Source organism: Anas acuta, chromosome 3, assembly GCF_963932015.1.
Source record: "Anas acuta chromosome 3, bAnaAcu1.1, whole genome shotgun sequence".
Lineage (NCBI taxonomy): Eukaryota > Metazoa > Chordata > Aves > Anseriformes > Anatidae > Anas > Anas acuta.
In genome coordinates this window covers 87866727-87881183 of record NC_088981.1, presented here as the reverse complement: position 1 = coordinate 87881183, position 14457 = coordinate 87866727, and the positions used below count along the sequence as shown (strand labels likewise).

General features: G+C 39.6%; 1 protein-coding gene across 14 annotated transcripts in view; it reads left to right on the top strand.

The window, feature by feature from the left end:
• The window catches only part of COL19A1 (collagen type XIX alpha 1 chain), a 201009-nt gene extending 191431 nt beyond the window's left edge, over positions 1 to 9578 (top strand). For 13 of the 14 annotated variants that reach the window (XM_068678250.1, XM_068678247.1, XM_068678246.1 and 10 more), the window contains 3 exons: positions 1312 to 1467; positions 7965 to 8042; positions 8279 to 9578. In XM_068678250.1, the coding sequence (XP_068534351.1) occupies positions 1312 to 1467; positions 7965 to 8042; positions 8279 to 8415 (371 nt within the window). In that variant the 3' untranslated portion in view covers positions 8416 to 9578. Of the gene's footprint in view, positions 1 to 1311; positions 1468 to 2321; positions 7843 to 7964; positions 8043 to 8278 lie in introns of those variants that run through there. The other variant, XM_068678248.1, reaches the window with a different exon arrangement.
• Positions 9579 to 14457: the final 4879 nt, after the last annotated feature.

Sequence of the window (14457 nt, the reverse complement as noted above, 5' to 3'; positions counted from 1 at the left end):
CATCAACTTCTGGCAGTTTTAAACAAGTGCAAGATCCAGCCAAGGCCTTTGTACTGTATAAGCTTTCTTAGTTGTGTCCTTAGGCTGAAAAGGAAATATTTTTATTCCCCAGCATTTTCCTAGTCAGAGCTGAAAAGCTGCAACTCAGATGGATGTCTGAAGCAAGGGGCTGCTAGAATACATCTTGACAGTAACTTCTCCTCCATTGCAATGCCTTATGTCTGCAATACGCGTAGCTATTTCATCATCAGTATCTGTGGATACAAACCTCTTCAGCTTCTAGGGATGAAAGACACCAGATAAAGTTTGAGACTTATCAAACTATTCAGGGAGTTTTCCACTTTATAACAAGGGTATTACCGTGTATTTTCACACTTACCCAGATTGCCACCCCTTAAAAGTTCAGCCTGTTGTGTATTTGAAGAGCAGATAGTTGGCTGAAGTTACCTCCTTTTCCCATTCAAATGGAATGCTAATAGATGTTTAGTCTATTCATAAAAAGAAAGTATTAAAAGGTGTCCTGCCTTTTGTCTTTGTAACTATTCCATTTTCTACACCGCAGCTGTGTACCCACAAATCTTCTGGTTTAGGCTTTGTTTCATTTTGCCTGTTTTCTGTCATTATGCTTATTTTCTGTTTGATGGCCACTCTACTCAAGTTCTAAAACTCTGGCAGAGTAAATATTAGATCAAGTGTGGAGTACTTAGTTAAGATTTTTAATCCAGTGTAACTGAGACAGATTCAAGGTTAGCATCTATTTTGTCTGCCTCTAAAGAATGCTGAAATGTTAGCAAGTGCACTTTACTCCAAGAGCTTCAACAATTCATGCTGAAATCTCTGCTGTCAATAATGTTTGCTGAGCATTTATCTTTTTACAACTGTTTCTAAGATTTCAGCACATCCCAAGAAGTGTTCACAGTATTTGAGCTCTACTTTGCAACTTAATATGAGTTATAAAAGGTACCCTTCATAGGTATGTTAAATACTAATTATTCTGCATTCATGTATTTCAAGTACTTCACCAGCAGGAGTCAGAAGTCATTTAAAATATTGGACTACATCAGTAAAAGATAGTACATGAATTTAGTACAAATCCGTTCAGATTATTGCAATGGGTAAAGATTCAGACATGAACTCACTTGAACTAAAGACCTCAGTACTTATAGGAGTATTTAATACTGCTGAAAATTTAGAAGGATTAAACACCTTACTTGTTGAAACTTACTTTATCTGGAACTTTGGGGTTTATTTATTTTCATGTATTGTGAACATATTTCTTAGCATTTTTTCTTGTGTCCTTTGTTAATGAAGAAAGGATGGCTCAGTTTGTATCCCAGTTGAAGCTGCCTGCTGCAATGCTTGCCTCCCAAGCTCATGGAAAACCAGGACCCCCAGGAAAAGATGGATTGCCAGGGCCCCCAGGAAAGGATGGTTTACCAGGGCCACCTGGAGAACGTGGGCTTCAAGGTAGGAATTCCAAAAAATGGTTCCATGAATTGTATCTTAAAATCCTTATACACTTGCTAATGGTTATTAAATAAACCAGGATTACCTACCTAGCTTCCTAATGATTAACTTTTAAAACTGTACTTATATTTTTCCAGACTAGATCTAAATATTAACCCATAGTAAATGTGTGGATTTTACTGATTTGAAACTCCTAATCAGTGCATTTGAGTCTAATAAATTATCAAATTAATTACTGACAGATATCTAAAACTGACAGATATCTGGAGTGCTGTACCAGTTATTTCCTGTCCAAAATACTTGAACACAGAGGAAAAATTAAGCCAGCACTCTAATGTAACTATTTACATCCTATTCCTTATTGAGAGACAATGTTTTTTAAGAAAAAAAAAAAACTTGAATTCCAAATGTGAGTACTTTCAGCTCTGATCCTGGGACAACACAGGGGAGGAAAAATTGAAGGCAAATACTGTTTTTTAAGGAGCAGTGAAAACTGAAATATTACAGCATGCATCCTTCTTACTGTGAAGTAATCTATTTTCACAAATCAGTTTCAGAACAATAAGGTTTTCACTCTACTCTTAATGGTATTTTGTACATTTCAATGCACTCAGACAGTATAAGATGCTCATTCCAGTGAACTGTCCTTCACTGCAAAATTAGCTTCAAGAAATCCAAGATCATCATAGCTGTGTAATACTGTAGACTCAACCTATCCAAGATTAAAAGGAAGAGGAGAACAGAATAAAAGGAAAAAAAAAAAAAAAAAGAATTTATCCATTAATAATGTTTTGTGGGCAATATGTAATTTGCAGTTTATCTGTAGGTAGTTCTTTATTATTATCTTTTGTTAGTTTGGTCTGCTCTGGAGTCAGAGCAAGTCAGACTGGAATGAAGAACATGAAAGCAAAACTGAAGATGTGTGGATCCTAAAGCTATCAGAAGAATAAAGACTTACTAACACTGATAAGCGCAAACCCCTGACAGAAGCTTGAAAAATGAGATGAGCTCAGAATGAGAAGAACAAGAATAAAGGATCGAGGAAAACAATAAAGCCTTATAATCTTACAGCACTGACTTCATCATTATCTGAATATTCAGATCACTGTAAACAGTCACCTTTAATGTTGGTGGCAGATTGTTCAATGAGTATGTATGTGGTGGATAGTCTCAGATGCCTCTGAGATTGTTATACTAGGCTTCATTTCCAGCTAGAGAGCATCAAAAGTAAAGGTGATAGCTATGCTTGAAAAAAATAATAAAGCTGCTTTTTCATGCCTTATGCTTAAGTAAAAGTAGTGCCCCATGTACACAAAATTCCATTTATTTTATCAATAACCTTTTTTCATAAGCATTAAGCTAAGTGAGAAGCATTTACTTCTCTTTCATTACTTTTTAATAATCATAAAATGCATTTACTTTTTTCTCTTTTGATATATCAAAAGATATAGAAAATCATACTTCAAAGGCAAGAAAACCAAAAATTTGTCATGCCTCCTTATTACACTATGAGTAAGAGAGATTACCGTGAGAGAAGCACACTTACAAGTACATTTCATGCCTTTCCCAGTTGTGCCTGTGCGTCTTGTTGTTTTGTGCCAACAGCTAAAAAGAAATTCAGATCTCTGAGCAGATTGCAAAGTATCATTGCATATTTCAGTTTATTTTCAACCATAAAGGACAGAGCAGACAAGACTTCTTGGAGAAGCATGTTATGTGCATGTGTGTCTGAGACCATCAAGGTAGCATGCTGTGTGCACGTGTGTCCAAGTCAGTGAGGAAGCATGTTATGTTCACCTACCCACCTGGGAGGCCAGACAGAGAACATGCATTGGGGGTATTTGGTATTGACTGCCAGGTATTCATTATTGTGGTTCTCACTCGGTTGTAGCCCAGATTGGCAACAACTGGTTTTTAATAGGGTTTTGCTGTGCACAGTAATGCACATCTGTGCTAGCAGAGTGAAAGAGTCACTTGTCCAAAAAAGTCAGTGGGGGAAAAAAAAAAAAAAAAAAAAGGTAGATAGTTTTGAAGAATAATTAATAGGACAAACACCTCCAGAGCAGTTTGTGATGCTGCATGCTGAGCAGAGCTCTGGCCAGTGGGAGGGAGCAGGCATTGCCATGTGTTCGTGGAGGTGCTTAGCCTGCAGCTTAGAAGAGTCTTTCCAGTGTGGAGTCCCTCCAGTGTGGCTTCCTTAGGAGTCAGTCTGCTCTGATGCCACCATGAGGTGGAAGCCTCCTGCCCAGTAAACTCATTGGCGGAGGTTAGACTCAGAAGCAGAAAACACAGATACTAAGTCTAGGAAGCGTGGGCACGGTCTTCAAAAAGCATATATAAAGAGCTGCTAGCTCTTTAAAACCACCAAAGAGTTGCAAAATAAATGATGAAATATGCAATTGGTATTTAAACAGGTTGTATAGTAGTGATTGGAATATCTCTCTATATATTCTTTTTAAAAAATAACCTATAGCATATGCATCAGTAAACTGATACTGTGAGGCAGTGTTACCAGTGTTGTAAATGATGCAAGAGTCTTGTAGAGAAGGAATAAGTTTATTTCAAGATTTTACTGACAAGTTATAACAATGCCATCCATCTGCAGGCAGTCAGACTGCCAGGTGTTACAGGAAAGAGTTCAACTGACTCTGTTAATTTAATTCAATTTTTTAATCTATAATACAATATGAATTTTGGTCCATCAGACAAAATTCCCTTCAGAGAACTTTGTAATCAAGAGATGCATATTATCGTTTACATTAATATGATGATTTTTCTCATATGGAAAGAAGTATTCATCCTGATTAAGCCTCACTATTTTTATCAAAATAAGGAAACATAAGAGTCCTCATAGCTCATGGTAGCCTCAAGGAATCAGGAAATAAAAAGACCATCTGATGAGTAGTGAAAATTCCTTGTTTTTATTGTTGATTCCTGAAGTGAAATTTAGAGCTTTTAATATAATAATTTGCACGGTAGGAGCATCTAGGAACCTTGGTTGACATCATGAGCCCATTGTAGTGGATGTTGTCCAGATACAGTCACTCTTCTGAAACAGCTGTACTGCTTTAAACTGTTACCTCTTGTAAACTGTTTTTTTGCTGTGTAGGTTTAACCTGTTTTACTTTGATCTGAAACTCAGTTACTACCTCTCAGCCGTGAGGTTGCTTTGCAGTTTTTTGCTTGTAAGAATGCAGTGATATGCATTCTTATGCATTCATATGCATTTGCACAGTAAAATACCGTGGATACTTCAGAATCATTGTTCCCTGTCATGTTAATGTGTTTGCTTCACATTCATATTAAAGAACATCAGATTTCTCTGGATACTGGCATGCTGGTTTCAGCTATTGCATTATCCATGTGGATGGGAGAAGGTCTCAGCAATGTAGGCAGAACACCTTTTGGAGCTGTTTAAATGAGACTCCTTTTTACCTCCACAACACGTAGACACAGACTTGCGTCATTTCCAAGTAGAGCTGAGGGTGTTGCAACAGTGATGCTTCTGTATGTGATATTTGTAGTTCTGACAGAGCACTGAACCAAAAGCTTCATTTTAGCTATGACCAGTCTATGAACAGAAGAAGAATGCTTCTCTTTTTAAATAGATCCTTGCTACACACTACTACCACTTGTTTACCATACTACCCATGTTGGGTACATGTTTACATACAACAAATTTTGGGTTGTAGGAGTTACACCAAAACTCCTGGAACCCAAGTGAAAGCTTTGCTGAAACCTTTTGAATTAAGCAGGTACCTCTTACTGGCATTGTAATTCTACCAGTAAAAACAGACATCTTATATGTGCCTTTATGTTAAAAACAATAAATCAAAATCTCACGTAAGTGTATGGTAATATTTTCCTTTGACTAAATATGAGTTTGTCGCTTTAAGCTCAGAGAGAAGGTATTATTAACCTCTAGAAGAATAATCATGGACCTACTTCTGAGCAAATATACCTCATTTAAAATCCAATATTTTACTACCAAAATTACATATGACATTGTTTAGACTGTTTACATATAGGCCTGTTTACGAATATGCTTATATTTTGTGAAATAAAGCCTTATTTTTAGAAAAGATACCTGGGAATTTTTGTATTAAGTTTCAGTGTCAAGAGAACATCTGCCACTATGTGCAACCTACACCTTTGTATATGTATTCAAATACAACCAGTTAATTGTTTACACTACCCTCATTCTTACATTTGCATAGGCAGGCTGCTGTTTGTACTGTTGTGGTTTCTTCCTTATTGTCTTGAATTCCGTTGATGTTTACAGAGCCTTTTGGTTTATCTCAGTCCCTTTTCAACTGTGTTGTGTCATATATCTACAGTAATGGTTACCATGGACTTTGTAAATGTGATACATCGTAAATGTGATTTCTCTCTTTTTCCTCAAAACAATGATTAGTGGCAGCACTACTTTGTAAAATTACAACTTAACTGGGTTTGTAGTGAGAAATGTACTGTAATTATCTATTGTAAATTAAGAAACTTAGAGATGTGTAATAAATAGGAAGTGTAATAGATCCTGTGAGTGTGTGATTGAGCTTCTTAAACAGTAGCAACTATCATGTATTACTCAAGGTTTTCAGAGTCAACCAACTTGATGTAGTTATAAAGCACTACTACGGTCACTGAAGAGAAAATCAAGGTTCACAACTGAATAGAAACACCATCATATACCCTTTTCCAAGCCTTCATATCTTACGTGCATATATGCCTCACACACTTCTGTTTAACACAACTCGGTTACCAGGATGCATGATCAGTTTGTTTCTCTGTGAGATTTTAATCAGTTTGTTTCCTTTTGTTATGTTGTGCATGTCACTCTGCATGTGTTTTGAAATGTTTTTGCCTTTGTGGGGTGTTGACAGATAATTGATAAAAGATCATCCATGCTCTGTTTTGAAATCCAGAACGCAACAGGTAATAATAGCCCTTCTACAGAAGTGTACAGTAAGCCTGTGTTTAACAAAGGTTGAGTACTGGTGTACCATTCCTCTTGCATTGTGTCTGTTGTAACAACCCGGAATTGGTACCCACAGCACTTTGAGTAGCTTCCTTCTGGATTGTCCTGTAAAGTACCAGTGTTGCCATAGACTGCAGTGCACTGACAGGACCACCTTTGCCTTCTGTCTGCCAGTGCCTATTATTCTTCATGAGACATCAGGTGGACTGATGCCACTATGCTGACTGGTCAGCTACACCTCTTCTCTTTTAATTTAAACTACGTTATAGCTCTTCACAGGAGGGTTTCTTGTATGGCATACATGACACTGGAAATGGGCTGGTCCTGGAAGCAGAACAAATTTAATTCTACGTGTGACCAGAAGGTGGCAAATTAATCTTCAACATGTCACCTTACATACCAACATCTGGGGTCTTGGGGAGGGGAGGCAAGAGGGTTTTCTTAAAATCCCTTTTAAAGTAAGGGGTTGTGGAAGGTGTCACTCTTGTTCCTTTAAAAATGCTGTCATCCCCTGTCCTACATAAATTACATAGTTTAAACAGAAAAGCTGCACTTTTAGAAGGACTTCTTACTTGAAATATGAGGCAAAATGTTATACCGGTACCCATGAACCCTTCTTTCTAAAGCAGCCAGTATTTCCAACTAATAAAAATTTTTATGAACAGTTTAAGGGGAAAAAAAAAAAGTTATATAGGAATTGTACCATGTGAGAAGAGGGAAGCTATTTAGAAAAATACAAAACTTTGTCCTGAGAAGAAAATGAAGAGAAATATTCAAAGTATGATTCGTAATCACCTTGTTAACATGTAGGTACTTGCATTAAAGAAGGCTTTCTGTGCTAGCACCCCTAATCTGCACAAGGTCTGAAGACAACTTCCAAGTAAGGGCAGGTGCATAACACTGGAGAGTGAATAGATCTTCTCTTACACATAGGAGAATATCAAAGCATACAGCTTCCAGCCCAAGTTTACAGCTAAAAAGTGCAGACATCAGGGTTTATATAGAGTAAGGAGGTCAAAGTCTCACCCAGTTTGTGGGCTGTCACAGACGGGCTGGCTGGCTGCAGTTATGGTCCTGTGAGTACGGTCAGTTAAAGATGGGGTTGGATTCCAGATGGCCCTTTGGTTGGTGCTTTATATCGTTTCATCAAACAGATGGAGTTGGAGCAGCATATACGTTCAGTTCATTTTGACAGAAACTTCAGGAAGTTTAAAAATTTGGAAAAAAAATGGAAAAGGTCAGGATGTTAAATATAGTGAGGGTCCTCTGGCAGAGGGTGCAACTGCTAGAAATCCTCATATTTTCCAGAAGGAACATAGAAATGCAACAGCTGTCCTAGAAAACAATGATAGTCAATGACAGTCACGGGTTTAAAAAAAAAAAAAAAAAAAAAGAGGTGAGCATGTGAGCATGAATTTTCAAAATTACATTTGTCATGGTAATTTCTTGTCAACAAGGTCTATAGAAGATTGCTGTTTGTAATAAGAGGACACTCTTATTTTCATATCTTTATTCTGTGTAGGTTATAGAGGACAGAAAGGGGAAAGAGGTGAGCCTGGAATTGGACTGCCTGGTAATCCTGGACCACCTGGCCCTGCAGGTACAAGTCTCCAGATTTATTTTACGCTATCATTATTTATGAACTAACATGCCTTTCTCCTGGTTCTCCCGCATTTTACATCAGTGAATTTCCTCCTGATTTTTGCCATAGCGTGAGCTCAGGTACGCCAGCCTTCTGGCAGATTAGCTCGCATGAAGCGAACTTTCAGAGATGTAAGGCAAGACATTGCATGTGCTCTGGCAAGGACTATGCTAATCCTAACTTTATTCCACCAGCTGCTGGCCTGCCCGGCTCACCAGGAACTCCAGGGTCACCCGGACCGCAGGGGCCACCTGGACCTAATGGAAGATGCAATCCAGCAGACTGCTATTACCATGTAGCACAGACTCGGTCACGCACCAGTGGGAAATAAAAACCCTCTCCCATAGACACTTGGGTTCACAATCACTTTTCACTCCTCTCAATAAGTTAATTTAATCTTTGAAATACTTGGTGCATTTTTTGTTCCCTTGACACTGCATGGTCTGTAGATAATTTGTAAGGCGTGGAATTGAGCCTTTTTCTATTCTATTTGCAGTGTCATAATTGCGAAATGATGACATTTATTTTCCAGAGTGCATTCCATGTGTTATGTTTCTCATATTTATTTTGCTTAGAGGAGAAAATAGGCCCAAATAATTTTCATAAGCTTCTTTCTTCAAACAAAAAATATTTTATTATAACTTAAGGCAGTACATATGCCTCAGTATGTAAGCTGGCTTGATGTTTCTTACCGGTGGTGAAGTTTAAACAGAGAAAATGCTGTTCTGAAGTTTTAAAGTGTACCCATTGGTGGTGAATGTAGGATCTTAGCTGGAGTGCTAGGAACTCTGTTCAGACTAAATGTTACCGTCCCCTGAGGAGGCTCTGGCACACCCCCTGAACCAGGTCTGCATCATGTACCACGAGCGCTACCAACCACTTATATAATTTTCTAGATGTCAAAGAAAGAAACAGATATTTTTATGATCTCTACTCCCATCCAGTTCAGATTCAGACTGACTGGGAATTCACCAGGTGTAGCACTAAGGGGTGTTTCTGTTGAATGAATGATGTTCCAACTGAGAACTTGAACGTTGGTTTAGTCACGGTTGTATATACACTCCAGGTGTGAGTGGTAGGGACTCCTGGTGTTCTTCACTGAGAACTGGGACACCTTCTAATGGTCATGTGAACTCAGTAAGTGTATTATCATTGCTTGTGATCAAGCTACTCTGCCATTATGTCTGCTTACAAAAAAGACATCTTGCTTTAGCAAGAGCACACATGTTAGCAGTGACATCTGGAGAAGAAACCTTCATAAGTCCCTGATCTACAAAAGGCGCATTTTCCTATTTCTCCTGCAAGAATTACATCCTGAAATAAGTTTCAGAAGAACTTGAAACCAGTAAAGTGTAAAATTCACAGGTCCTTATAACTGGCTGCAAAAATAAAAATAGTTGAAGTTCAAGAGAAGTTCGGAAAAATAAGGAAACTGTCCTCTGAAGTTGTCAGGCATGGGTCTTGAATGCATGCAGCTTGCAAGCATTGGGTAAATGACCAGGCATTGTCAGTAAAGAACAAAAGAGAACAACACGCAAATCATACAGAGCTCAAAGGAGTGGCCAAAAGAAAAGGTGGAGAAAACCAATTGTACAGAGCCTGACTCTGAAAAGGAGGTAGAAGGGTTGGCCAAAATTTCACTCCTTATAATCGGGAAACAGACAATTGTAGATTAGTCCTAAGGAACTGGCTACAGTGTAATAGAAATTGAAAATGCTATTAAGGGAATTCTGTCGTTAGGAAGGTGGTAATGCTGTCCTGCTGTAGGCAGGCGAGTGGTCTTGGTGGCTGCCGTGCTTCAGCAGTGCCGAAGGAGCCAGCCGCTCAGTCAGGTGGCAGTGAAGTGCTCCCAGATTGGGAGTGTTGGATTCCAGAGAAGCTCTCATACAAAATTAATGTCTGACTTCTGATCTTGACTTAAAAACAGTAATAATGGTGGGAGACTAAAATAATATATTGACATTTGTTCTGGGTAGAGTTCCTAGCACTTGCTTCCAGACCAAGAGAAGAAAGATTTGTACCTTGTAGAGTCACATTAGGTATCCAGGGAGCAGGGTGAGTCTTCAGTCACACTTGCTAAGAAGAAAATCATACCCTGGGAGCGACCTCCAAGTGTCACTTGGTGTATTAAGCACACGTTTTGAGGGAGGAAGGTGCTTAGCAGAAGGAAAATGTTTAACTGAACACAGGGATGGAAAATTGGCATCTTGGCACCCGGGACAGGAGAGGTGAGCTGGAAGGAGGATGCCAGAAAACCGATGGCGTGTCACAAGCCTGATCTCTGATGGAGAGCTGCAACACGCTGCACTTGGAGGCATGCTGCAGGGGCTCAGGGTGTTACGTGCATGTCCTGTAAGTACTGAGACTTGGGTCAAAGCCCATGAACAGCTTGCAGCTCTCAGCCTCCTCTCCTGCCCACCCCTCGCAGTGCCCCAGCAGGCAGCAGTGGCCCTCTGTCCCTGCAGGCCCCACCGGGGCACCTTCATTGCACCATGATGAAGGCACATTTGGGACAACTCCTCCCACCGGTGCAGAGCTCCACACCTCCTGCTCCTGCTTCAGACCTCCCGTGCCTATAAACGCTCCTCGGTTTTCTCTCCGACGTCACCTGCCCCTCCAGGTCTGGTCTTTTCCTCTCTACAAGCTGGCCCAGCGGTGCGAGAGGGAGTGCTTCCGATGGCTGCCGTGGTGCCTCACTCGATGTCCACCCTGGTGGTGTTGGGGGTGGGCAGCTCACCCCGCAAAGACCCGGGCCCCGCGCACCGTGTTCAATTCTTTCAAATGAACTGCTGGCCAGGCAGCCCACAGGAACGTTTTGTTTTCCTTCTCTAGTAATTCCAATGTATGTAAAATGGAAATATTTTTTTACTTTGTAAGTTAATTTTAAACTTCATTTTCTGTGATAATATCAAAAAGGGTGCTGTCTTTTAGGGAATATCACAAGATTGAAAGGGTTCTGAGCAGCCCCCTTCTGGAATGCTGTACATAGACTGTCACGCTGTCTTAGGGTTATGTCTGTATATTTTGGGGCTTTTAGCTAGCTGAAACTGAGCATTTATTAGTTGCCAGATGCAATTCCTGTATTTTAATTTACTTGAATTGAGCAGAAAGTAGAACACTTTTTATATTTGAAGAAATTTATTTTTTCATCTTTATTTCCTACAGATGCCTTTTTCTTTTCTTGGGGCTCAAATCTAAAGGTCTTTTAAAATGTAGTTGAACATTTGAACTTTGAATTTATCTGCAGGTAATTACTTTGGTAATTACCCTTGATGCATAATTTTTTGTTTTGCTAAAAGCCCAATTTAATTTTCTCACATGAGAAAACGGGTATTTTGTTACATGGGCTCTCTTGATACCTTTTTTAAAGATTTCATGTTCTTCACAGAATTAATCCCAGCTTGACTTCCCTTCACATGGGGTTGCTCCAACTCCGCATTTTTACAATTGAAAGCAGGATGCAGCTGGAAACGCGTGTCTGTGTGGTTTCCAGGTTTGGCCCCTGAAATTTGTTTGCAGTTTTAGACTGATGCTCTCTGGGGTTTTGGAAAGGGGAGCCATGGAGGGCAAGGGGGTGTTCATCTGTTTGGGGATTTGCTGTGTCATAGCATCATAGAATGGCTTGGGTTGGAAGGGACCTCACAGATCCACTAGTTCCAGCCCACTCCCACTAGACCAGGTTGCCCAAAGCCCCATCCCACCTGGCCTTGAGCTCTTCCAGGGCTGGGGCATCCACGACATCGATTTCATCTTTGTTTTGAGCAGTCTGTGCTGCGGTAAACATTGCAAGAAACTTGACAGGGAGGGTTGTTATTTCCAGCAGCACAAGGTATTTCTCTGATTTGGGAATGTGTATTTGGAACTTTGAGCTGAATTAACAAAATGTTTGAAACCTTTCTTAAAAGCTCTCCAAGCTTTGTTCTTGTTCAGGGTCGGACACTTCTACTTGATGGCAAGTCTCTTTATTGCCTGCTAAGAAAGTGTTGGGCTCTTTTTCTAATAGCTATGTACAGAACGACTCGGCTTGCTCGAAGAAGGCAATAAACTTAGGGTCAGACTTTTCCGAGGCTGCAGCTTAGCTCCTGTTGTCCACACGGGGGAGCGCAGAAACCTTCCCAGAGCAGTGAGAAAGCAAGGGCTGAACTCAGCAGCTCAAGGAAGGGCCCGGTGCTGTGTAGCTGCATGGCACCAGAGTTCACGTTGTGTTCTTGAGCCTGGTAGTTTTTCCTAAAATACCTTTATTTTTTACTTGGTAGTGTATGGAGAAATACTGCCTTTCTTCGGTAATTATTTTCAGGTAATTTTGCTTAGATTGTTTATGTATCTAGACACACCATAGAACGTGCAGAAGCAGAACACGCAGCCCCTGGGCATCGCTTACGTCCCCCGCAATGGCAGGTGTCTCCAGGAGAGCAGCAGGTCTGCAGAGGTTGGTAAAAACTAAAGCAGCACAATCGCAGTTGTACAATCAAGCAGCAGTGCAGCCTACTTAGTTATGCTCTAAGATCCGATATTTTTGTCTTAAACTGGATTTGTTTTAATGCTAGAAGAGCACTGTGATGAGGAAATGGGATTGAGTGCATCGTCACTCCTCCCTCTGGTTTCTGATTGTGGATTACGAGAGGTGTTAGATATGCACAGCTTTGTTAAATATGCATATTTTTTAAATTAATGGATAATCACACAATATATTTTAGCACTTATTTTTCACAATGGTGAAATACTATTTTTCATGTCAGTGTACACTTTTTTTTATTATTATTTTTCTGTGATGTTTACATAAAAGTCTTACACACACACACCCCCAGCTACATTAGCATTTTATACACTTGTTTCTCCAGATACACTAGCCTAAAGCCAGCCACTAAGTTCTTTTCTTAATTTACCAGTTCGGTAGAAGTGCTGCTCTAACTTAGCATGTTAAAACATGAGAAGTATCTCAGGAAACAAAACGATGTTGTTGGTTTTTTTTGCATTTGCCTTTTTTTTTTTTTTTGGTTTGTGTTTGTTAGATTTGAGCTTTACTGAATCATGTAAAGTTTCTCTGAAATCTGTTATGACCACTACAACTAGATGATGCTGGATGGGTTTCTAAATCCATTCATAGGGGTTGGTGTAGACCATGGAGAACAAGTTTAACTGTGACCTTGCCTTGGTTGTTGTTGAAGTTGGCAAAGCCAACTCAAACCTCACCGTACTTTAGGAAAATGCAGTTTTCAAATATTAATTGCTAACAAACATTACAGATTCTAGACCAAAATAAGTTGTAGCTAAAAAGAATGTAGTCTACATGTATTTTATTAGCAGTTTTATCTCCAAGTCTGCTGTTCTTAAATGCTTTTAATTATTTACTGATGTTTCAATGTAAATACATTCTGTCTCCGGTTGATACATTTGAAGGAAGTTCAATGACATACCTTATTTTATTGTTTTCTTTCATTTCTGAATGATATGCAGTTGTCACTGAATTCATCACAGTACATGCATACTGGTTGCTTCTTTCCTTCATTTTATCTTTGGTTTGCAACATTTAAGGTTCAATTCAATGGATATGTATTGAGTGGATAGAAAGTGTGCACTGCTCATTACATCTGTGAAACAGGCTTCCAAATGAAAATGACAACATTTCCTATGCTTTCTCTGCTTTCTGTACATGAATAGTGGTTCTGTCAGAAGTCACAACCTTTCCTTTTTTACGTTTCAAATCACAAGGAAGGATAAAAGAGGATGCAAAGGAAGGCAACCACTTCAGTGAGCCCGGTGGGGCACAGGGCTGCTGAGCACACCATGGGCAGGCTCATGCTTTATGACAGGTTGGTGAAACTTAAGGTTTCACCAAAACTTAAGCACAGGCTGGAGGGAAAAAAAAAAAAAAAAGTGGAAAACCTTGGTCTCAATTGGTAAATAAATCTGAGGGAAGTTAATATAATCTGTGAATCAAATGCAGAGAACAGTCCAGTCTAAAAATGAGGCAATCGCTCTCATTCCAAAAGTGGTTAACTTCAGGTGAGTTAAAGTGTTTTCGTTCTTCTCTTACTAACTCTCCAGGAGAAAAAAAGAGAACTCCCAGGTCAGTGGCATTATAAAGGATGCTAGGTGATAATTTGACCACTGGCATGATTTTTTTTTTCTTCAAATTTGGTAGTGGCTTCAGCAGGCTTGTTACATGTGTTGTCTACAGCTGCCACAGTTTGAGTAGTCCTTTTGAAAGGAGTGAGGGGAGGGGAATAAAACTGAGGTTATAACAAATGAGATGAGAGTAACACACCCTACAAAATAAAGGCTCTTTCTTCTTTACCTGTGATCCAGGTGCAGAGACGGTGCCGTGACTGCATTTTAAGTACAAAGGAGGCAGAAACTGCAAGGCCAAATA